Genomic DNA, 24,867 nt, shown 5'->3' with positions numbered 1-24,867 from the left:
TGAACATGGTGGAAGTCAAAACAAAATAAAGGAAAAGTACTCTCATGCAACCTAAATGGTGATCATGCGAAGGCAGTGACAGCAATTAGACAGGAACTATACTTCCATAAGAACAGAAATAATGGTAATGTTGACATTAACTAACAAGACCAACAGAACACTCATTCAGTAATGAAATGATGCCTGCACTAAAGCATGACATGGAGGATAATGATGTGATGATGATAATGAGAAATAAAGAGGGTACTTTCACATGAACAGAAAGATGATCATAATGACTATGAGAGAAAGTAATGGAAAATCTCATACATGACCTGGAGGATGATAGTGGGAAGGTGAAAAAAAGAAAGAAAAAACTTGCGTGTCCTGGATCCTGACGGTGGTGGAGTCAGTGATAACAACATGATGAAGACGATACTCACGCATGACTTGAAGGGTGATGGTAGTGGAAGCTGGTTGACCAACACCATTATCAGCAGTGCATTTGTACTGACCATTGTCTTCTGGCCTTGCCTTCACCACAGTTAAGTTAGCTCTATCTACTGGCCCAGGCAGACTTCCACCCTAAAGATAATGATAGAAGCATTCTATTTTTTATCCTTCATTTTCTAGTATCATCATTCAACCTAGACATTACCTGAAGACTATATCTTATAAGTGCATCTTAAATCCAACACTGTAATGAGGATGATGAAGTGAACTTTCTCGAGTTTCGTGCAAGGTTTCTGCTTGGCTATAATGGAGAGATATTTCTAGATTTCTGTTTGGCGATAATGAAAAGGTATTTATATCATCACAAACTCTAAATAAAGATGGGGTAATGTCATTGATATAATATTGGAAGTGAGCAATAGCAGACATACTAAACATCATTCACATCTTTTCATTCAATATAATCAAGAAGTGTTACTGAACTTTACCTGTCCGAGGACACATCACATGTGAAAAGTCACTACTGGTGAAGCTGTATCATAAGGAGTACAGTCTTATCAAAGAACTTCCCACTTCAAAAGAGTCCATCATTTCCCTGCTACTAGAAGTAGCGCAGCCTTGGAGCTGCAGGATCTCTTGCAAAGGGCCCTAGGTAACACCAGGACCTTTACTCTGAAAGGGGTCCTGGGTAACACTAGAACCTTTTCTTAGAATGGGGTCCTGGGGCAATTGTAGATAAAAAGCAGTGAAATTCTGAGTCAAAGGACTTAAATAATATAACTATGTGAGGCCTTAATGACTGATACAAATGATATGCATAATTTGGCAGACAACAAAACCTGTTACCTCAGCATGGCTGGATCACTGAAACCCGCTTTTTGAGATAAGCAAACCTGTGACTATCTCATCATATTATTTTTGGGGGGAGAATACTGTTAAAAACAAACAAGTTATAGAAAGGGCAAAGGAGTACATGAAAAGGCCTGGACAAAGTGGGATTTCATGATTCGACAGATATTGCTGATATGGCCATACTGAGTCAAAGATCCAGTAAATGGTTCAAACTTAGTAAAATGGTATTAATGCTATGATTTACCACTAACTTCAGGATCTGGTAAACTTATTATAACTTAGTATTCTAAAACTAACCTTTAGGCTCCAGGTGATGTTAGGCATGGGGTTACCGGATGCATGGCAGACAAGGGTAACTGTACTCCCCATCTTGATTATCACAACACTGCGGTTATGGGCTGGGTACACTGATGGAGGCACTGTAGGAGGCAAAGTTAGGTTATTATAATACATAGTAAATTCCTGTTAAGGACACCAAAGCTGCAAAACTCAGTGGTTGGAGTTGTTACAACATTATAAAATGAAATATACATTCAATGAACAGACAGAGATCAAGACACAACTTCTTAATAAGGGTAATCACAGAGCCGAGCCACTGTATGTTATGAAAAAATACTGAGGAGAGAACCCATGATATCTGAAGAATGTTAAAAATCCTTTATCTTTCTTTCTTTCAAACTATTCGCCATTTCCCGCATTAGCAAGGTAGCGTTAAGAACAGAGGACTGGGCCTCTGAGGGAATATCCTCACCTGGCCCCCTTCTTCTGTTCCTTCTTTTGGAAAATTGAAAAAAAACAAGAGGGGAGGATTTCCAGCCCCACGCTCCCTCCCCTTTTAGTCGCCTTCTACGACATGCAGGGAATACGTGGGAAGTATTCTTTCTCCCCTATCCCCCTATCCTTTATACAGCTTAAAAAAACCTATGTTGAGATCATTTACCTAATATGGTAAGGGTGAATGTCACATACTCCACTAAATATATGCAATGAATCAGCAAAAATCTAAACTAATCATGTTACTGAAATGCAGTAGACACCAGCAAAAGGTGGCCTACCTTTATAAATGACTCCTGAAAGGGAGCTAACCTCTAAAAATTACTTACCTTTATATGTACCTTACTGATATGAGTGGTTAACATTCATGAGTGACTATGACTTGGTTGTTTGTGATTCATGAGGGCATCCTCTTCTAGCTTTCATTATCAGGTATATATCTCACATGTTTTTGAAGATATTAATGCTGGATCTATCACTCAACCATTCTGGCAAAGCATTCTCAGAATTTATCATTTTGCCATCAAAGAATTTGTTTCTTTTCATGGCTCTGTGCTTTGGTTTGATGAGTCTAATTCATAGCCTGTGTAATCAGTCTGAAGTGACTGTTCCCAATGAGAAAAAACAAACAATTGCAAGATATATCCGGTCATGGATAGGGAGATGTGGTTTTGGTGCATTACACATAAAGGCTAGAAAATGGATGTGAGTGGATACAGCCTTTCTTAGTCAGTTCCTTGTGCTACTTCGCAAATGTAGGAAACAGCAATCAAGGATAATAAAAAAATTCTATATCATCCATAAGCAAAGCAGAGCCTTAAAATGTAGCATGCTTTCCTCAATACTGGTCTGGTAGGTCTAAATGGACCATACTAAGGCAGGCAGATAGCTGATGAATGATAAATGTTTTACTGGTAACCAGGCATGGTTTCAGGCATACATGTTGCTGACCAGGTGCTTCAGCAATTTTGATGCAAGGGACTGTCGTAGTGAGGAGAGTTGTGAATGCAAAAGGATATGATATGGCATTTTAGTGTATATCTAGGGGGTATGAAGTATCCAGTGCAAATGAAAACAGCGAATAGCTTGTTGAGCTGTGTCCTGAAAAGGGATTGGTGATTGGGAAAACTGTTTTAGGAAAGGTGCGTACATAGGTACACATAAGTGAGTGGGATGGGGTCAACGGGAACTTCTGTATTATGCAGTAACAGACAAACATGCAAAGGAGAGACTGCTGGATGTGAATGTGCAGATAGGGGCAGCTGGTGGACTGTTTGATCATTTCTTGGTGGTAGTGAATATGAAAATTTCTAGCAGCTTTGAGATACGAGGAAATGACATGGTTGGGAAGGAGGTGATGAAAGTGAGTGAAGGAAGGAGACTTCTGTGCGAAAATTCCAAGGAAGAGTAGTATAAGGTTACAGTAAATGAAACGAGGGGAATGGGGAAGGAGTGAAAAGCAAAGTATTGTGGGTAAAGTGTGGTATGTGGAGGCTGAGAGATGAGTGTATGGGAAAGGGTAGTGAGTGGTAGGTTGAGGAAGTAACCTTACTAATGAAAGAGAAAAGAGAGGTACATGGGCAGTACCCACAGGGAAGGAGTATGAGTGTTTAGGAGGAGTACAAATGAAAGTGGCATGAGATCAAGAAGAAGGTGCAAGGGTTGAAGAAAAGGGCAAATGAGAGATGGTGCAAGATAGCATCAGCAAATTTCAGGTAGAATAAGAAAATGTTTTGGAAGGTGAACAGTGTGAAGAGAAGAAAAGAATATATAGGAGTACCAGTGAAGACAGTAGATAGAGATGGGGCAACAGGCAATGAAGAGGTAAAGATGAGATGGAATATGTATTCTGAAGGACTACTGAATGTATCAGAGGATGGAGTGGCAGATGTGGGCTGTTTGGAATGAGATGGTTGGGGGAGAGTGTCATGGCAAATAATTTGGGAAAAAGAAAGAAGGTAGTGAATGCCTTGTAGAACATAAAGTTTGGTAAAGTGACTAGACTGGATGGGATTGCAACTGAATTTCTAAAAACAGTGAATGACAGTTTTGGTAATTGGTTTGTCAAGATCTTCAATGTATGTATGACCTAAGGTGAGATGCATGAATAATGGTGGAATTCCTGTATAGTGCCATTATATAATTGGAAAGGGGTATAAAAATGAATATTTGAATTATAGAGGTAAAAGTTTCTTGAATACACCTGATAAGTTGAATGAGAAAAAGGTGAATGAGAAAGTGCACAGAACAAAAGAACAAGCCAAGCAAGGAGCTCTCATCTTCCGTAAAGGTTCAGGTTAGGGTATCAGAATGTTTGAGGATGTAACCAGGATGAGAAGGGAGTGATAAGTTTATGTTTAGGAAGAGGATCAGCTGTTATTTAGTAATGTAACGTCATTGGGCTTGAGTGTATTTATGGTAATAGTGTGCTGATGGTATATATTCTTGGTGATCCTGTGTTGGCGGTGTGTAATTTTGGCATAGTTTTGCTGCTAGTATACATTCTTGAAGGTCTTATGCTGATAGTGGGTACTCTTGACATTTTTGTGTTATTGGAATATACCCTTGATGTTCTTGTGTCATTGGAGTGCACCCTTGGTGTTCTTGTGTTGGTGGTGTACACCTTAGATATTCTTAAGTCAGTGGTGTATACCCTTGGTGTTCTTGTGATGAATGAGTGTACTTTCGGTAATCTTTCAATGATGATATGTACTTTTAGTAGTCTTCTTCTGGTGGTGGATACTGTAAGTGTTCTTGTGCTGATAGCATGTACTCGTTCTCGCTTCTCCTTTGAACCTGGATGATGCACAACACCCTCATTGTCCCCAGTGCAGGAAAGGTTCAGCAGTCCTGGAACTACAAACCTCTGACAGAGAGGCTATGGTCTAGAGTGCGTGGAGGTTGGGTGGAGACCTCACAGATATAGGTATTCTGGTCAGCTGCCTGCACATCATTCAGCTTCAGAGAGGTTCTCACACGTTCCACCCGTGGGTCTGATGTCACCTGTCACAACAAGACAGAGAGAGATATTGTAAAGGTACAATAAAAAAATATGCAGTATGAAGACAATCACCTAAACAGCAATTTATGTCCGAAGTGTCTAAGAAAGCATGAATGTTTACTTGCAATATCTTAGAATCTCAAGGTTAATACAGTTAGGCAGGGCACTGCTCACAGAAGTATGAACTGTGTGATAGCACTCAAACTACAAATAAGAACATAACATTACCATCATAACCATGGATGTATCGGTTTAAAAACACTGCACTTTGTCATGTATGATATGGAACAACATTTTGGCATGCAAAGTAAAGCATGATATCAGGAACTCTACATGAGAAGACAAACTCAAGTATCTAAGTATTTTGAATGCTATTTCATGTAAGACATGATATAATGGAACACTAGCATTAAAGCCATCATATCTTTTGGCAGGATAACACTATAAAACAGCACATGGGATCTAAGACTCAAAGCTTACATCCTCGCACCTGAGGATTCACTACAACAAATATTTTGACAATATAAACTATCAATTGGAAGATTAAACTCTAAACTGATGAATAGATAAAAATTTACTCCATCATTAATCATATGTGCACTATATCTATAAATTTTCATTTTCCAAGATAGGATGCAAAAATCCTAAGCAGTGTTTAATCCATCCAGACAATTTTAACAAGTCAATCATAATCGTACAGTTCTTGGTAATCATGGCCTGTCATGTGTAATGCACCAAAACCACAGCTATCTATCCACATCCAGGCCCCAAAGACCTTTCCATGGTTTCCCCCAGGCGCTTCACATGCTCTGGTTCAGTCCATTGACAGCATGTCAACCCTGGTATACCACATCATTCCAATTCACTCTATTCCTTGCATGCCTTTCACCCTCCTGTATGTTCAGACCCCGATTGCTCAAAATCTTTTTCACTCCACCCTTCCACCTCCAATTTGGTCTCCTCCTTCTCCTCGTTCCGTTCACCTCTGACACATTTAGCAAGGTAGTGTTACGAACAGAGGAATGAGCCTTAGAGGGAATATCCTCACTTTGCCTCTTCTCTGTTCCTATTTTTTGGAAAATTGAAAACAAGCCCCCCACTCCCTCCCCTTTTAGTTGCCTTCTAAGATATGCAGGGAACACGTGGGAAGCACTTTTTCTCCCCTATCCCTAGGGATACTTCCCACATATTGCCTGTGTATAGTAGAAGGCGACTAAAAGGGAAGGGAGCGAGGGACTGGAAATCCTCCCCATGAAAAAGTTTAGTACCAAAGAGAAACTCTTGGAATAAGATGGGCAAAATACTTGAGGGGAAAGATGCATAAGGCCAAGGACTATGGAAACCAGGAATATACACAGGACCCAGGTGAAGATGCATAGCACAGAAAGTAAAGGAATCAGTTTTTGGAGAACCCAAGAAGATGAGGACCCAAGGTGGAGAACCTAAGAGGAGGAGGTGGATTTAGGAGGAGGACCCAAAAAGGAAAAAGATCCAAGATATGCCACAACTAAAATGTGTTAGGCTTGGGAGAAAGCTTAGCAACTCACCTTGACAAAAGACTCGTCAGAATGCTCCCGCAGAATCCAAAGGATCTCTTCAGCACGGCGCCATGTAAGGCTGAACTCTCCTGTAAAAGATACCAGAACCTGTGAGTCCCCAAGTGTGTAGCGATAATGTTAGGGTTGCAGTATACAACATGACATTCACATTATCATGATTTTTTTCTATGTTGGCGGCTCCAGTCATGGACAAAAGTCCACACTGAGGAAGGACCTTAACTGAAATAGACAGAGGTTAAAGAATGGGAAAAGGAAGAGACAAGGAAAAGTTTTTATGAATTTTGGAGGGAGTGAAAACCTGTCCCTTAAAAATTGCCAGGTCATAGTTAATGGGAAAGACATGAAAGGGTAGAGAATTACATAGCTATGAGGTGCAGGAAAAGAAACAGTTATCAAAACAGCCCATCAATGCGTTGTCAATGGCCACGCAGTAATTATGTGATACAGCAGCTTGTCAAGTATCGTGTGGTCTAGCTAACAGTGGGGAACACACGCAGTCAGCTCTCAGGAGTAAAAACCAAAGTGATTCCTACAGAAGGAAAGTGCACCTACATTGCAGCATAAGGCAAGTTAGTCAAACTTTCAAGTCAGCCTGCGAAAGTTGTTTAGATGGACAGTTTTCGGCTCATCTGTCAAGTACGGATGCAAGAGATAGAACCCCTCAAGACATGAGAGAAATACTCCACACAGAGAATGATCAATCCTTTGTATAAATGGAGCAACTGTTCAGAAAAAAATTCTGACATCTAAACAGGACTCCCAGTTTCTTACAGGCAGACTTAGCTATTTCCACAATGTGGGGTTTCTAAAGTACTGTGGATGTTACAATAATACCAAGTATATTCATTGAGTCAAGAGGTGGAATTACAAAGCTGTTGAAGAAGAGAAGAGAGTTGTGAGGAATCTTTGATAAAGAGATGGGCAGAAACTGGATCTTGGAGACATTAAATCTAACCAGATTTTGTCTACCCTACTGAAAAATCCTATCCAAGTCTGAATTCATTAAGGAAGTTGTGTTGAGATACGATGCAGATGAAGTAAGAGAAGGAGCAGAAATGAAGGTGTGTAGGAATGCATTGTTAGGTCAACAACATGAAGCCTTAATGTTTCTCACCAGTATGAAGCCTTAATTTTTCTCAACTGTGTAAGTCTTAATGTTTTATGTTTCTCACTAGTGCGAGGCCTTAATCCCTCTCATTAGTGTGAAGCCTGAATGTCTTTCACTACAGTGAGACTTCAATTTCATCACCAGTGTGGCCTTAATGCTTCTCACTAATGTGAAGTCCTAATGATCCTCACCAGTATGAAATCTTAATACTTCTCACTAATGTGAAGTTCTATTGATTCTCACCTGTTTGAAACCTTTATACTTCTCACTAATGTGAGGCCTTAACGCCTCATACCAGTGTGAAGTCTTAATACTTCTCACTACTGTAAGGCATTAATGCCTCTCACCAGTGTGAAGCCTTAATTCTTCTCCTGTGTAAGGTCTTAATGCCTTTCGCCAGTGAGGTCTTACTGCTTCTCATCAGTGAGAAGTCCTTATGTTTCTCAACAGCATGAAACCATAATCTTTCTCACTAATGTGAGGCCTCAAAGCTTCTCACTAGTGTGAAGCCTTTATGCCTCTCACCAGTGTAAAGACTTAACACTTCTCATAAGTGTGAAACCTTAATGCCTCTCAACTGTATGAAGTCCTACTGCTTCTCAACAGTAAAATGCTTTAATTCTTCTCACTAGTTTGGTCTTCATGATTCTCACCAGTGCGAAGCCTTAATGCCTCTCATTGATATTATGCCTTAATGTTTCTTATCACCATGAAGCCTTAATGTTTCTCACTAGTGTGAGGCCTTAATGCCTCTCGTCAGTTTACAGCCTTAATGCTTCTCACTATGTGAGGCCTTAATGCCTGTCATCAGTATGGCATTAATGCTTCTCACTAGTGTGAGGCCTTAATGTCTCATACCAGAGTGAAGCCTTAATGCTTCTCACTAGTGTGAGGCCTGAATGCCTCTCAACAGCATGAAGTATTAATGCTTCTCATCATTGTGAAGTCCTAATGCTTCTCACCAGTATGAAGCCTTATTGCTTCTCTCCACTGCAAAGTCTTAATGCTTCTCACCAGTGTGAAACCTCGATGCTTTTCTAATGTCTTAATGCCTAAAGCTAAAAGTTTACAACATTTCTGACACTGGCAAAAAATCTAACTCTCTGAGAGATCACATCTTTAGGGCCATTTTATCTATTATGCTTTACGATCTGTCACGAAAATGTTCACCTCTTTTTAACAAAATATCTATTTGTTATTCCTCTCACGTACATCATTTGCCAGTATTCCGTTTATTTTTTATGCCTCCTTATTATGAAACGGGAAAAAATAATGCAATATAAAAAAAGCCCATCTCACCACAGGCTGATGCTATCAACGTGCAAGATTTAGAATGTCAAATAAAAGAAAATCAAGTTAAATCTGGTTACACAAAAGGAAAATCTCAAGACAGCTTCAAAAACCATGCAATTCTAGGTGAGGAATTTCCCCCTCCATGTTACCATTGCTTTTGTCTACGAAAAATCACAGCAATCCTTCCCTTCGCAACCGCATTACTATACCCAAAAATCCAGTCTTTGCTATTAAAAGAACATGAAGCCTAAGACTCCACGAACCAAATATATCCTGAAACTGACACAGAATGTGTCTGATCACTCAAACCCACCCAACTCCTGAAACCAAAAATAACACAGGAATCTGTCTCTGGCAGCTTTCACAAGGATTAGAACATGGTCAAATATCTTCATCAATATAATAGTGTTATATGATTAAAACCAGTTCATGTGTCTCTCAATTACTTTCTCAACTACTCTAGGCGAACAGGATTTTTCAATACACACTCATCATGAGGGCGTCTTTCTTCATTCTGAGAATGTAGATCCTACGTCAACCCAAGGAAATTATAAGGCCGAAGATGAGATCCTCATGGTACATAAGGGGCAGCATGAGACCCTCATGGTATATTAGAGGCAGCATGAAGACCCTGGCAGTGTATTTGGGGCAACAAGAAACCCTGGCAGCATATATGGGGCAGCATAAATCCCTGTCAGTATATCAAGGGCAGCATGAAGACACTGGCAGTATACTAAGGGCAGCATGAAGACACTGGCAGTATACTAAGGGCAGCATGAAGACCCTGACAATACATTAAGGGCAGCATGAAGACCCTGGCAGTATATTAAGGGCAGCATGAAGACCCTGGCAGTATATATGGGGAAGCATGAAACCCTGACAGTATATTAGGGGTAGCATGAAGACACTTGTGACAGTATTTTAAGGGCAGTATATATATATGGGGCAACATGACCCTGGCAGTATAACAATAAGCTCCGGCGGACCCACATGACCCGTATGGTAGCGTGAGTCAGTGGCAAGCCAGACAGACATGCACAATCCGTCACCTCACAGTTTAGTAAACCCTGGGTCTGACGCCACAAGGTTCTCTACACCACCACCATCACCACAGTAAACAATATCCTGACTCTTCTAAACATGTCACAACGGTAGTAATCCTCACATATGTAGGCCAGCAGGTGTATCTCGCACACCTCGACACACATATGACTGATGATATGTCACCTAGATAAACGTTGTGCACCAAAGGCGACGCTTAATACAGTTAAGATAAACACACTTAATTGATCACGAAGAGTAGTAGTGAAGGAGTCAATGGTTTTCATAAACAAATCAGAGAAAACGGAGGGAAACATGTGATCATATAAAAGCGAGATATAATTCACAGAAGGCAAAATATGATTTGGTTTTAACATATCCTAACTCAATGAACTGACATGAGTATATTAAATACGAATCATGTACACTTCACACACTCACATTTATGTTTAGTATACTGTATGGATTAGGAAGTTCGGGTTAACTGAATATACCCATAATGTAGAACTTTACAAACTCAGTTTAAAGAATTATAATTTTGTCACTTAGCGTACCCAAAGGTCATAACGTATCAGTAAAATTCATTAATGGAAGATCAAGATTACAAACCTGGAGAAAACGGACTCCAGACCGAGAGATGACGATTCCCACAAACACCTAGAGAGATAGTGAGTTATGAGGGGAAACATTCAGTCTGCAGGCAAAAGTTAGAATCGCTTTTAATAGCAAGGATGAAGACATGCCCAGCAAATTAATCACGGCGTATAATAGGCCCACACAGGAATATACTCCTCAGGTTTGATCACACTGAGTGAGGTAATGAAGAACTAAGAAGAGATGGTCCAAAGGAGTAAAAGGAAGCTATCAGAATTAGTGAGGTAAGTTATAGTGAGAGGTCAAAGGCCATAAGTTTGCATGCCATGAGAGATATTTATGGGGTGATACGATCATTTCATTCAAGTTTTTAATTAGTTTTAGTAAGCTAAAGAGGGTTCTTCCTAGGAGACAGATTGCACGAAGGTGAGGAAGCTTCATATAGACATTTTTCGGTACAGTACAATTTTATACTTCCTTTTTTAGAAAAAAAAAAATGTTATTCGAGTCTTGAAAATGACACTTTCTTTACAGCATCAAAATATACCATTTTTCTTTTCCAATCTTCAACGAAATTCATCTCTATTCTGTAAATAAACAACCCACGGATGTCTTAAATGCTCTTCTGTTTACCAGGGATAAAATCACCTCTTCTTTGGGTCGATGTGGTACAACTGTTGATTTTCTGCACACAAATACTGTCAGTAAAAATCAGAATATATTCCCCTTCCTTAAGTTAGCATCGCTGAGGATAATGTCTCATAACAGCTGTATACAGAAACTCAAACAGGACTACTCACAATATTGGCAGTGTTTCACACGGAATTATATTTTTGGCTGGGAGTGATTTTGGGTGTGCTTGGCACTTGTGTTGACTTTATGTGTTACGGGGAGAGAGTTTAACACTCGTGTTGCCCCGTCTCTTAAATATGTATAAATGTACCATGTTTTTACTCGCATAATGTATATGCACATGTACACACAGACACATCCTAGCCTACGCTAGGTTAGGTTAAGGTACGTTATCGACCAGCCCCTAGGGAAGGATAACAACTGGATATACTGATCTCAGTAACCTAATCTGATATAATTATATTCCTTTATAAACCTCTAGACGCCTCCTTAGATCAGCCCTTAAAGGTACTGCGTGTTTGTGCATTCATGGAACATCAATAAGACATTTTCAGTTGTGTTTCCAGTGATATCCTTATGGTTTTCAAACAATTTTAGTGAACTAGATTCTGGTCCTTTCACGTCTTCACCTGTAGCATCAGTCTCTAACCTGATACCGATTCAGAGAACCACTCGTAATAAGATTGGATTCTTTATATAATACAGGTGATAATTATATGGTCCAGACACTATCACTAATTTCTATTCCTGTATTTGAATACAAGTTCATACGTTCCTCATCAAGCTTCTTATATCCTTAACGAACCGTTCTCAATCATTCATATTACGTCCCTTTCAGTTTTAGGGGCATTTTATCACATTTTTCTCCTTTTCGTCACAAAAAGTCCCGGTTGTTTCAAAACTCGCACAAACCATATTAACATGAGTAGTGGAACTGGAGCAATTTTTATATTTTGCAAAATGCAAAAAACAGACTCTCTTCTCTCTCTCTCTCTCTCTCACACACACACACACACACACACACACACACACGTGAAGCTTAGAGCCGGGGATACTGTGTGTTAATATTTGACCTTGGTAGAACACCAGGTGTGACTTGATGAACTAGTTGGAGATAGGCTTGGGAAGTGAGAAGTCTTCCGTCCATGGAAGGAGAGAGAGAGAGAGAGAGAGAGAGAGAGAGAGAGAGAGAGAGAGAGAGAGAGAGAGAGAGATCAAACTACACAGGCACCGACTATTATTAACACATATCAAGGAAACAGTCAAAGCAGAAAGAAGGAAAAAAAAATATGAATGAGACAGATAGGAACCAGCCACCTGACTGACGGAGGCTCTGAAGAAGGAGGGCAAGGAACAAAGATAGAAATGGGCCAGCTAGCCTCTCTACCCCCTCGACAAACACGGACGGAAATATGCCACACTGACCTCGGGCCTCGACGTCACAAGGCAGGAGGACCGAGTCGCCCAAGTCGACAGTGAAAGTCTGACTCTGTGTGGTGATGACGGGCAGGGTCTCCTCAGGTGTCAGGACGTCGTAGTAATAGTCGCTCTCGCCAGTGTTCCACGGTGAGCCAGGCAGGCTAGATATCATATCTGTACGTGGAGAAAAAGAAAAAAAAGAGATGAATAAAAGATCATAAAAAACGGATACTGACGGACCAATCAATAAATACAAAAGAAAAACAAGAGAATGATAAACTAAATAAATTATTGATTTATTCCCGACCATTGCAGTATAAAGGTATACTTGGGAAGAGGGGCACCAGAAGATATAAGCTAGAACTTGCATAAATGGCTTTGAGGAAGACATATCTATGTTTCAACAGGATACCCAGGGTATGAAATGGCTGCTGAAGATCACCTGCAGGCTACAGGTGAGACAAACCACTCAAAAGATTCACATTACCTGTGAAAATGGCAGTGACATGGCAAATATGCATGTCACTGAAGATCGGATGTTACGGTGCGAGTTAGATAATTTAGGTCTGTGATAATGAATTTAAGAGATCAAATGAGGTATGTTATTTCTACTACTATCACTATGATTACCATAACTACAACCACCACTACTGTTTATGACAATACCGCGGAGAATAATAATGAATATAATGAAAACGGCAACATCAGTTGCCTGTAATAATAATAATAATAATAATAATAATAATAATAATAATAAAATGCATCGTTACCACAAATCTTTGCCATTTGTGGAAAAAAATATAATCGACTTCAGATGAGATGGTACGAGTCTGGCAGGTGCTGCTGTCTGATGCAGACTTATCATTCCACATTTATGACCCTCTGTACTTGGATGCATTGAGCAAATGCTGTGCTTCTTTACGTCTGACGTTTGGTAAGGTTCTGGGTCAATGACCCTAGCGATTGACAGCCATTAGATGCATCAACATACATAATGCATACATACGGTGCATTAAAGAGAAAAGAGAATTGGGTCCTAAATACAAGGACCCATGCCAAGTTAAGCCCTAGCGAATCTATAAGGAAAACATAGGTGCATTATCTACGAACAGCATGGAAGAAAAAGTCCCGTGCTTGGAGGAGATCTAACAAATCTAACAAAAACACGGCTGCATTAAGCACACCTGGCGAATCCAGCAACATCAACTGAGTTGCAGGAACAAGAACTTTTTTTTCGCTTGTGTTTGGCTACATGGTCAAGCGTTGGTCGGCAGCCGATAAATCCCACGAAAAAACACACACATACACACGTGGGTGCATATTTTTGTGATCTATCAATAGGAAGAGCTATTACCTGGTTAAAGAATAGGTTCCATGGTGGGTTTGGATTGTTCTGGTCTCTGCGAAGACTATGGATGGACACAAAGTACCAAACCTCCACGATGGCTATGATAATCTTGATCGCTTTACTTAGGAACTTGTTCACTGTGCTTATCATAGTACATTCTGCATATATATATATATATATATATATATATATATATATATATATATATATATATATATATATATTTATTTATTTTTATTTTGCTTTGTCGCTGTCTCCCGCGTTAGCGAGGTAGCGCAAGAAAACAGACGAAAGAATGGCGCTAGGCACGCAACTCAAATGGTGGAAGGAAGATGAGAACAACGTAGTTCAAGTATCTCGACTGTAATACTTAATATTAGGACAAAGTTCGGCCTCTAGGGTGAGGTTTCTATACTTTCTCTAGAATTCTATACGTCTGTCACCTTCTCTTACTTCATATTTTTCCCGATCATCATAGCCCTCCCCACTATGCGCACATGAAAATAGATATAATGTAATAAAACGTACCTGGTAATATAACAGAAAATTAAGGAACAAAGTCGAAAACTACGACATAGAGAGTAAAGTGAAAATTAGTTGATAATATTGGTTATAAAGAGAAAAATAAACTGTATATGATAGAGGAATCAGATAAAAATGACCGGAATAAAAAGGAGCGGGGAAATAATATGTATAGGAGGAATACAGCATACAGAATTTGCATACTAGGAAAGACAAATGCATAACGCCAACAACGGAAATACTTGATAAAAAGAAAAATAGGGAGGAGAATTATCCTCCAAGAGAGGCGGTTTTGGGGCAGTTTCGCGTCCTTTTTTCCCTCGTCGAGATTATTAGGTAATGTTCGTCAGTAAGGATGGTGGGGGTTGGTAAGTGCCTTGTTCTGCCCACCTGCATGAGCTGCGCAGGAACCCTGCTTCAGGCTGCGCAGAACAGTTGCTTATTAATTTTGGCTGCGCATTGGTGAAGCTATGTACGAAACTTATCTTTCACTGCGCCATAGGTGAAGCTGCGAAATATTCCTAACTTAAACTGCGCACAGATATACCTAGGTAGAAACACGGTTTTAGACTGCGCATAGGCGAAGTGCACTTTCTAAAGTCCCAAGCACGATACGATACTTATTTCTGCGTAACTTTAAGTTCGTACTCGGGCGCGTCAGTCTGCCTACACCCAACCCAAGTGTTCATCCTCCTCCGGGTGCTGATCGATAGATGGGTACCTGATTTAGGCTAGGGTGTGTGTGTGCGTGTGCATACAAAGCAGTCAAAACATGGTACATATATACAAGGTTGAGTCGGGGCAACGCGAGTGTATACCTCTCTTCTCGTACCACACATTCAACAACTAAACGAAGGTTGGAGCGAAGTTGAATTGCGTAAGACCTCTAGCTTGAACTACGCTTAAGTGAAATGCGTATAAAGCCTAGCCTCTGTTGTTGCGTGGAAAAGAAAACCGCACACATATAGAAACCTATGTGTACACCCAAGTGTACATACAGACCATGATGAATGTACACATGTACGTTGAGACCGTAAAGAATACATGTGTACATGATGGCCATGATGAATGGATGTACACGTGTACATATGTATGCCGTAATATAGATTCGGTGGGAGATGATGGTGGCGGGTTTTGACGCAGAAAGTTCTCCCGAAATGTCAAACGAGATCCTAGTGATGGTTTGAGACATCTGGGATTGTCCAATGTGTCGTTCTACAGAAGTAGGGTAAGAGGGACCGAGAATGATCTTGTATGTCATTTTCTGCACCTTTTCTAGTAGCGGAGGGGGGGGGGGGAGGACATACGTGAGAGTCTGGGATGAATGGAAAAGTCATTTTGATCTACGACAAGAAGGAACAGAGACCAAATGTCTTAAGTCGACGAGGAACGTTAAGTATTCTTCGAAGATTGTATTCCAATTATCTCCTCTTTATAGAAGTAATGAGGATGTTATGGGAGAATATGTGCTTGCAAATGGTGGACAGAATATCCATCTGGTTTAGCTTTAAACTGAATGCGGAAGTCGTTCGTACACTCCAACACTGTACACCATGGAATTATATGGATCACTTAGCTACCCATATTACTAAATATTTTGTCAACCCACAAAAAAAAAATAAATAAAAAGTGAGACTGCTCAAAGTTCGATAATTTCTGGTAACTGTAGATTATCAGTACCTTGACTAACTTTCTCGAAAAATAAAAACGATCAAATTGGAATGCTTTAAGCACCATATCCTTCCTCATCCACAGCAAACCATCACAACTTAAAAAGAAAACACGACAATCACTTATCACAATAACTTTCGATACTTTTCTATGTATCAGGTTATACATAATGTCATATTATTACTTGATATCTAGTAAGATGCTCTTCAAGTTAGCAACAACTAATATTCTCCCCATTTTCTTCCACAGTAGAACAAAAAGTAAAGGAGTATGTGAATTCTTCATCTACATTTGCCCGTGAAAGCTGTTAGGCAAGTCCCCTACACCGTGAGGCTTCGTCAGCTGGTTAAGGGCGAGATCAAGTACGGGCTAAGGTATGTTTTGCTACATTATTCCACCCCCACAATCCCCTTACCTTTGAAATCACTCCCCACATGTATCCGGAATTCTTAAAAAATGTAGGTGTAAGTTATAACTTCAGGGTTGTAAGGTATAACTTCAGGGTTGTAAAACCTCACACCATAAATAAGACTTCGAGAGAGAGAAAAAGAAGACATACTCACCCGTTATGGCCAGAAACTTTCAGGAATACATTTCATCAAGTTTCCTTCCGTCTGTTTCTCCCTCACGATGTCTGGTAGCGTCAACTACCCGTCCAAGTTGACAGAGGTGTGTACCATGGTGAGAAGACCTCACCCCTCCCCACTTTTAAAATGGCGTTCCTTCGGGGTGTCTCCAGTATAACAAGACGAGTCAAAACAGAGCAAATAAATCTTGCCTTAGTTCTGACTGTGTGGGAGGTGCCCCCAGTTGCCTCCACTGATGAATGATGACACTAATATAATAAAAACGTTCCACGCCTTCTAATTCACCCGAATGAATTACCCAGTGACGCCGCGGCTACCCAACCGTGACGTTGTCAACAAATGGCGAATCAGGTGATCACTATTTGCGTGTTACGGGGGGGGGGGGGGGGGGAGTTTTACACTCGCGTTGCTTCGTGTATATGTTCCATGTCTTTACTCCTATGTAAGTATGCACGTACAAACACATACATATTCCAGCCCATTATGCCAGGCGATGCTCACTTGATCGACCAGCTGGTGGGGGAGAGCGGGGTGGACTGGATGTCAGCCTGTCACGAACAGGATTCGAACCTTTGCGAGTTATTGTCTCGGGCGACCCGTGTAAAGCGTGACTTTCAGTAACGCTCACCGTTACACTACTGAGGTCCGTATGTCTCAGTTTGTGACGTCATCCATTCAGGCCTGTGTGACTGGATGTCGCTGTAAAACTGTCGAAACTGGGTAACTCTAGTACAAAAGGATCACTTGATTCGACCCTTACGGTTCATTGTTTCATCAATGAACATCATTATCTGAGGCATTCTCACTCGTCAGTAAGCAGTTAAAATTGGATTCGACAGCTTAGCATCAGATACGTAATGTAAGGCCTTATAGAGTCTTTAGCAGATCCTCCTGTGTTCAAGGTAACAAGTCGTAATGTTTATGTTTTACATTCCATAAGCACTTGAGAAGACGAGCTGGCAACTTAAAAAAACAGATGGTCGCGCTTTGGCTAGACCACGAAGAAAGTATAGCGGGGATAAAGGAGTGAGAGAGAGAGAGAGAGAGAGAGAGAGAGAGAGAGAGAGAGAGAGAGAGAGAGAGAGAGAGAGAGAGAGAGAGAGATGCCCCCATCACACCAACTAGGCTAACATGAGTTGTGCACCACTCTGCCCCTTAACCCTGTAGCCTCTAGGCTAGCATGAGAAGTGTATCACTGACCCAACACTGTGGTAGAGTGAAACGTGCACCACTCTGTCCTCACGCTGGCGCCAGGGTAGCGTGAGATGTGCACTACTTTGCCCTCACATTGGCGCCAGGGTAGCGTGAGATGTGCACCACTGTCCTCACGCTGGCGTCAGGGTAGCGTGAGATGTGCACCACTGACCTCACACTGGCGCCAGGGTAGCGTGAGATGTGCACCACTGACCTCACACTGGCTAAGCGCCAGCAATATGGTGCGCCAACAATGGATCGTGACGTGTCTGAGACACGTGAGATGTAATGATGACAAGTATGATGATAACGATAAAAGGAAGAGAATAATGTGATAACTGTAATGATAATGTAATAAAGATGAGGCAGTGGTGATATACAGATAATGAATAATCCGTTGGTTATGGTGACCACGCAGGCTAAGTTGATAAATAAAGGGGAATATACACTAAACCTGATCACGGGTCTAAGGCCAGGCCTTCACGTACCATCCTCTTTGAGGAGTTAGGACACTGAAACACACACCCTCAAAGTATCAGAGCACATAGCTCACTGGCAGTATTAATAAAGAAAAAAACCGCGCCTCTTCAAATTGGAACGCCGCGCCGATGACGTCACAATCAGCTGACGCATCACATGATCTCGAATATAGCAACTAGAAATACATGTGTGTCCCAGGGGCAACGTAAGCTATTAAATATGATCTTGACACTCAGAATGACAATGAGAGAAGAAAAAAATATAACACAATTACATTCATTAATCATCTTGTGTACGAGAACGATATCGTTTGCAGATGTTTAACTCCACTGAAGATTTGAATTTGACAACAGCACCTCCTCCTTGCGCTACGCAGTGCAGTGACTTTCTACAGCGAAACCGTAGTGACTAGCGCATCTAGTTCATGGAGAGTGTCTGCACTGTCCTGATACTGAAGTGGACACGCTGGTTACCCAATAAAGAACAATAGAAATGTCTAGATTTCGCCGCTTTGACTCATATGAGAGACATTTCCTTGTTAGCCAACAGCCTGACATCCTTCGTTTACAAGGCAGTTCCATTTGTTCAAGGTCTCGGCATTTAACTCACAAATACGAGAAAAACCTGTGGTTTCGAACCGTCTTTCGAACCCTTTGCGTGTCAAGAGATTTAATCTCAGTCTGCTCACATTTCCCTCGATAAACTGACTGATGGTCTTCTGAGGTTGAGCGTCGACCTGTTCAAAGAGTGCAAGGGCGGGCGGGCGTGGGGCAGCTGTGTACCGCGTGACGTAGCGCGGGAGGGATCAGAGCCTCGCGTGACATGTGTGCTGTACTAGGGAGCCAGCCAACACTTGGGTTGATGATACTGGCACTTGTGTTGGTGTTGTTATGGGTTCCCGTTGGTGTGGAGGAGGTTAGCGTTGCTGACCACTGTCTTTAACCTGACCCTGGGGAGTCTATAGTCATCATGGCCAACCCATCTTTAAACCCCCTAGGGTTGTACCGTCGTCGTGCTCAAGGGTCGTACCGTCGTGTTCATGGGTCGTACCGTCATGCTCATGAGTCGTTCCGTCGTATTCATTGGTCGTGCTGTCGTGTTCATGGGTCGTAACGTCGTGTTCATAAGTCGTACCGTCGTGTTCATGGGTCGTACCGTCGTGTCCATGGGTCGTACCGTCGTGCTCAGAGGGGTCCAGTGAGTCGTGTTGCTCTGTCGTCCATCGTTCTCTTTATTCATCTCCATCTCTCTCTCTCTCTCTCTCTCTCTCTCTCTCTCTCTCTCTCTCTCTCTCTCTCTCTCTCTCTCTCTCTCTCTCTCTCGTGGCACTCCCCCAAACACCCTCAGTTCTCTCCGACAACTGTCTCCCTCGTCTCTGGTCCCTCTCTCTCTCGCCGTCTCTCACAGGGGTGATCTCGCAGGTGTTTCCAATTTTGTGTGCAACAATCACACCCACTTGGACCCAGGGTCGTCCCCTACACAGGCCCACCCCTGGTGCCTGCTGGCTGGCTGGCTCGGTGCGGGGTCTGTTTTGTGTTCGTGGTCCGCACACCACCCTGGGTCTTCTTAACTGTTTTGCTATGGACCCACTTCATGCGAGGAAGGAGCTTCAGATCTGTGGATCTTTTATTCTTTTATCTTTGTGTCTTTCTGAGTATCCCAGTGGTACTCACACTTGACATTAACCACAGTGACGTTGTTTCGAGTGGGCACAACTCTCTTGCTGGGGGATATGATTCCTCACGTCCCATAGATCTACAATTTCCTATCTCGCATCCAGTCCTGCCCTTCTCTTGCTCTGGATTCTCCTCTCCTGACTTTCATCTGTTCTGACATGTGTACCCTTTTCCCTGCCAGCAGCTGGGTCCCTATCATTCAGTTAGCCTAGCCCTTCAACTGTCTCCTTTCGTCTTTTATGGGATCCCAGATGGTCAGCTGTGGATCCATCTGGGCAAGCCCTGCTCTTGAGTCCATCAGTCTCGTGTGGGAGATGGTATCAAGAGGCAAAGCAGTCCAGAGAACCACAGTCCAGCCACGTATCCCCTTTAGATGGTACTTGATTCCTCACACATGTCCAGGAGATTCGTCACGTCTATAGTTTTCAGTCTAAGTCGTCGTGTGCTTCTGCGTCTCGAGCCAGTCAAGTCCTTCTCTCTAGTCTGTTTCATGTTTTCCTTCCTCCGGCCACCTTGCAGGCCGATCGTCAACTATATTCACGTCTTACCCAACTTTCCTGCCAGCCTTTCTTACATACTTCGCCTCATTCGGGGTAAAAAGAAAGAAGAAAAGAATGTTTGCCCTCGAGTTTTGTTAACCATTACTACGAGTGAAATCGGACGAGTCTTTGAATAGCTCGTTAGATTGAGATTATCGAAGCCTTTTTTGTTGTAACACAATGGGATGATGGCCCTCCCCAACCCGTCCCTTTTGGGTAGGTGTTTCATGCTCTGAGTTTGTCTCTTGGGCATGTCCTTCTCCGATGGGTGATCCACCTTGAGAACTTAGTGACACCATTACCCAGGTGGACGTCAGCGATCATTATTCTGAACCTCCAGGCAATTTGAACACGTTTAAGGAGCTTGAATCTCCATTTGTTCTCTCCCCCGTAAGGATCTATGGTGCCTCAGTGAGGTGGTCGCCAGCTTCTGCCTCACATTCATCTTCTCAGAGTATCAGCTCCTAATCATCTTCAGCCTCACATTCGTCACCATCTTTCTCTCGGTAAAGTGATTCGATCTCTGATCTTCCCGTTTTCGTTGGTTAATAGTTCGTTTTCTAAGCGCTGCTCGTTTTCTCCCGTCCGTTTTTTTTTTTTTTTTCAAGTATCACATGTAACCTTATCGGTCAGTAGTCATCATGTATCTTTCCGCTGGGGTAATATATGCTGGCGCAACTTCGCTTGACACCTGCGGGGCATCCATGATGTGCTCTCCTCCCAGTAGCGAGCACTCACTAGCTCATGATACATGGGCGAACGTCATGAACTGGCGATCATTCCTAGCGACGAACGCATAAATTTCAGTTTTCTTTAACGTGATATGGTTTTTTTTTTGTTAATTGGCCTCTCTCTCTCTCTCTCTCTCTCTCTCTCTCTCTCTCTCTCTCTCTCTCTCTCTCTCTCTCTCAACCGAATGATAAATCCATGAATGTTGAGAGAAAAAGAGAGAGTTAACTGTGCATTCATTCGGTGTTGTATTAACAGTCTATATAGCTATGCGCACGGCGACCATTTAACTAGCGTTATTATTAATGGCCTTGAAGATAGCATTAGAAAAAAAAGAAAAGACCACCCGGCTTGTCCTTAGCGTTGTTGTTCTAAGGCAACTGCTCCTGTCCCCTTTTTGTCGAGGTTTTGACATATGTTGCAGGAGCCGGTGTAAATTTGAGGTGTGTTGCTGGTGTAGATTAGAGCTTTGTTGCCGGGACAATTTTGACAACTATTGCCGTTGATGGAGTAATTTTGCCGTGTTTTGCTAGAGTGCCGGGGATGATTTTGAGATGTGTTGCTGGTGAAGTGAAAATGTAATCTTGACATGTATTGCCGGTGCCGAATTCTTTTGACATGCGTTGCCGGGGCTGATAAAGAATTTTTACTTGTGTTGCTGGTGCCGGGTTAATTTTGCCGTGTGTTACCGGTGCCGAATCATGATTAGGTGCCGCCCGCCAATGTAGTCATAATTCTGACGTGTGTTGCCGGTGCTGGGATACTTCCCGTGCCAAGCCTGGTGCACACACACACACACACACACACACAAGTGAAACAATATGTTTGTTTATCAAGGCTGTCACAAGTGCTTTCGTATGTTTATTAAAGACTGTGGTTGTTTGGTTTGAGCCGTGGGGTTGCAGAGGTGCTGCTGCAGTTCTCAGTAGCTTTAAGGTTGGCGCTTGTGGTCTAAGCTGGCTGTTTGCTGTAGACTGGTGAGCCAGAGAAAAGAGGCGCCATATATGTTCGCATTATGACTGCTATGGATCACATAGCCGTCTGTTGGCGTTCAATTCTCTAAGGCAATTCTAATATGAACTTTTGAATAGTTTACTATCCCTTTCCTGACTGCAGTCTCCCTCGCTCCCTCGCACTGTCTATATCCCACTGTGTCTGTCTCAGATTATCTTCGCCTTACATCATTCACCTAAACGTAGCGGACAAAGCGAAAGCTGCCAAAGTGCAAAATGTCAAATTAACCATTACGAAATCCCTCCCGGACAAACAAGCCATTGCCTTAAATGTGTAGAACAATCATTGTCTTAGAATTTGAATGGTCTTGCGCTCGTACATATAGGATCTGTATTTTCCTCCATTAACATTTACGTGTAAGCTAGGTTAGGTTAGATTGTATTTAGGGTAGGTTAGGTTGTATTTAAGCTAGGTTAGGTTAAGTTGTATTTGAGTTAGGTTAGGTTAGGTTACATTTAAGTTAGGGAGACTTAAGTGTAGGGTAGATAAAACAGGTTGGATTAGATTAGATTAGGTGAAAAGAGGTTAGACTGGATCAGATTAGGTAGAATTACGTTGGGTGAGATTAGGTCAGGTACAGATGTCATATATATATATATATATATATATATATATATATATATATATATATATATATATATATATATATATATATATATATATATTTCATGCTGTTCGCCATTTCCCGCGTTAGCGAGGTAGCGTTAAGAACAGAGGACTGAGCCTTTGAGGGAATATCCTCACTTGGCCCCCTTCTTTATTCCTTCTTTTGGAAAATTAAAAACTAGAGGGGAGGATTTCCAGCCCCCCGCTCCCTTCCCTGTTAGTCGCCTTCTACGACACGCAGGGAATACGTGGGAAGTATTCTTTCTCCCCTATCCCCAGGGATATATATATATATATATATATATATATATATATATATATCGAGAGATGAGTGGCGAAATTGGTCACAGGACACCGCTCTTGGTCAGTGTAATTACCGCGTTAAGCAAATGACACTCACCACACACACACTGACTGACTGACCCGGGTCAAAGCATTACGCAGACGTGGTGGCGAAAGCGGTCAACGAGCTCGGCGGCCGCCACTCCTCCTACACAATTAACCACACCCTCCCCTTCCCCCTCAACTTTCCAATGGTGTAGCTGATCCTCGTTGCCTCTCAGATGACCTGATATCGCCCAATGGCAAGCCAGTCAACCAGCAGATCCACCCACCCCCACCCCCACCCCTCCCCTACCCCGTACCCTCTCCGAACTCTACTTTGTGTACAGATCAGCCAAGAAACACTGCGTTGTTACCAGTGTTTTCCCCATCTCTCTCTCTCTCTCTCTCTCTCTCTCTCTCTCTCTCTCTCTCTCTCTCTCTCTCTCTCTCTCTCTGTGTGTGTGTGTGTGTGTGTGTGTGGCCCCGCCAGTCCATTGTCAGTCTGAGGTATTATTAGAAGGGAACGTCCCTCACTATCAGACCAACTTCTATCTCGGTCCCTATTCACCCTCCTCCGCCTGTACAACACCTTCCCTCCTCTCCCATCCCCTAACCTCCCCGCAACCTTCTCTCCTGTACAACACCCTCCTCTCCCATCCCATAACCTCCCCGCAACCTTCTCTCCTGTACAACACCCTCCTCTCCCATCCTCTAACCTCCCCACAACCCTCCCTCTTGTACAACACCCTCCTCTCCCATCCTCTAACCTCCCCACAACCCTCCCTCCTGTACAACACCCTCCTCTCCCATCCTCTAACCTCCCCACAACCCCGTCCACAGATCCAGCACGTTGTGCCATTTTTCACGTCCACCATCCGCCCCAACGTGTCCCGCCCAGTGAGTGCCGTCCTCCCCATACCGGGGCGCTGCATGCGTCTCCCTCCCTCCCTCCCTCACCTTCTCGGCGACTCCTGCCTGATGCACGGGCGTCCATATGGCCCTAAACCAGGCACTACCTTCCACCATGGTTCCTGCTGACGGAGGAGGAGCTGAAGGACCGCAGCAGGCACTACCTTCCACCATAATTCCTGCTGACGGAGTAGGAGCGGAAGGACCACAGCAGGTACTACCTTCCACCATGGTTCCTGCTGACGGAGGAGGAGCTGAAGGACCACAGCTCCTGCTGCTGTCGCCCACCACCACCACCACACCGGAGACCCACGGAGATAGTCTGCTGGCCTGTGTCCGTATACTGAAGTCGTGGCATCCAATCCCGCAGACTTTATCGGTCGTAGAATTTAATCGGCGTAAGAATTACATTAGAGAAAGAAAAAAGAAAGGTGTTACGTTGGGAATTATATTAATGCAGATTATTTTTCCAGTTCATCAGACCGGTGGCAGAGGATGACGTAACAGTGTTAATTTCTTAAAAGAGGAAAGATTTATGATGATAAAATTGTCTCCCTTACTG

At 42.5% G+C, this 24,867-nt stretch overlaps 2 protein-coding genes across 9 annotated transcripts in view; one reads left to right on the top strand and one right to left on the bottom strand.

Moving 5' to 3' along the window:
- LOC139765486 (protein amalgam-like) overlaps positions 1–24,867 on the bottom strand; it is a 164,810-nt gene that overhangs the window by 41,859 nt on the left and 98,084 nt on the right. For 7 of the 8 annotated variants that reach the window (XM_071692915.1, XM_071692936.1, XM_071692955.1 and 4 more), the window contains 5 exons: positions 12,713–12,880; positions 6,607–6,686; positions 4,923–5,061; positions 1,582–1,703; positions 423–564 (listed from right to left, as the gene is read on the bottom strand). In XM_071692915.1, coding sequence (XP_071549016.1) covers positions 423–564; positions 1,582–1,703; positions 4,923–5,061; positions 6,607–6,686; positions 12,713–12,880 — 651 coding nt within the window. Of the gene's footprint in view, positions 1–422; positions 565–1,581; positions 1,704–4,922; positions 5,062–6,606; positions 6,687–12,712; positions 12,881–16,810; positions 17,121–24,867 lie in introns of those variants that run through there. The other variant, XM_071692945.1, reaches the window with a different exon arrangement.
- The window catches only part of LOC139765509 (beta-1,3-galactosyltransferase 4-like), a 140,817-nt gene continuing 132,444 nt past the window's right edge, over positions 16,495–24,867 (top strand). Inside the window, exon 1 of the mRNA XM_071693023.1 lies at positions 16,495–16,621. The gene's annotated coding sequence lies outside the window, so the exon portion shown is untranslated. The remainder of the gene's footprint in view (positions 16,622–24,867) is intronic.

Source organism: Panulirus ornatus, chromosome 4 (assembly GCF_036320965.1).
Source record: "Panulirus ornatus isolate Po-2019 chromosome 4, ASM3632096v1, whole genome shotgun sequence".
Taxonomy (NCBI): domain Eukaryota; kingdom Metazoa; phylum Arthropoda; class Malacostraca; order Decapoda; family Palinuridae; genus Panulirus; species Panulirus ornatus.
This window is presented reverse-complemented; position numbering and strand designations above follow the sequence as displayed.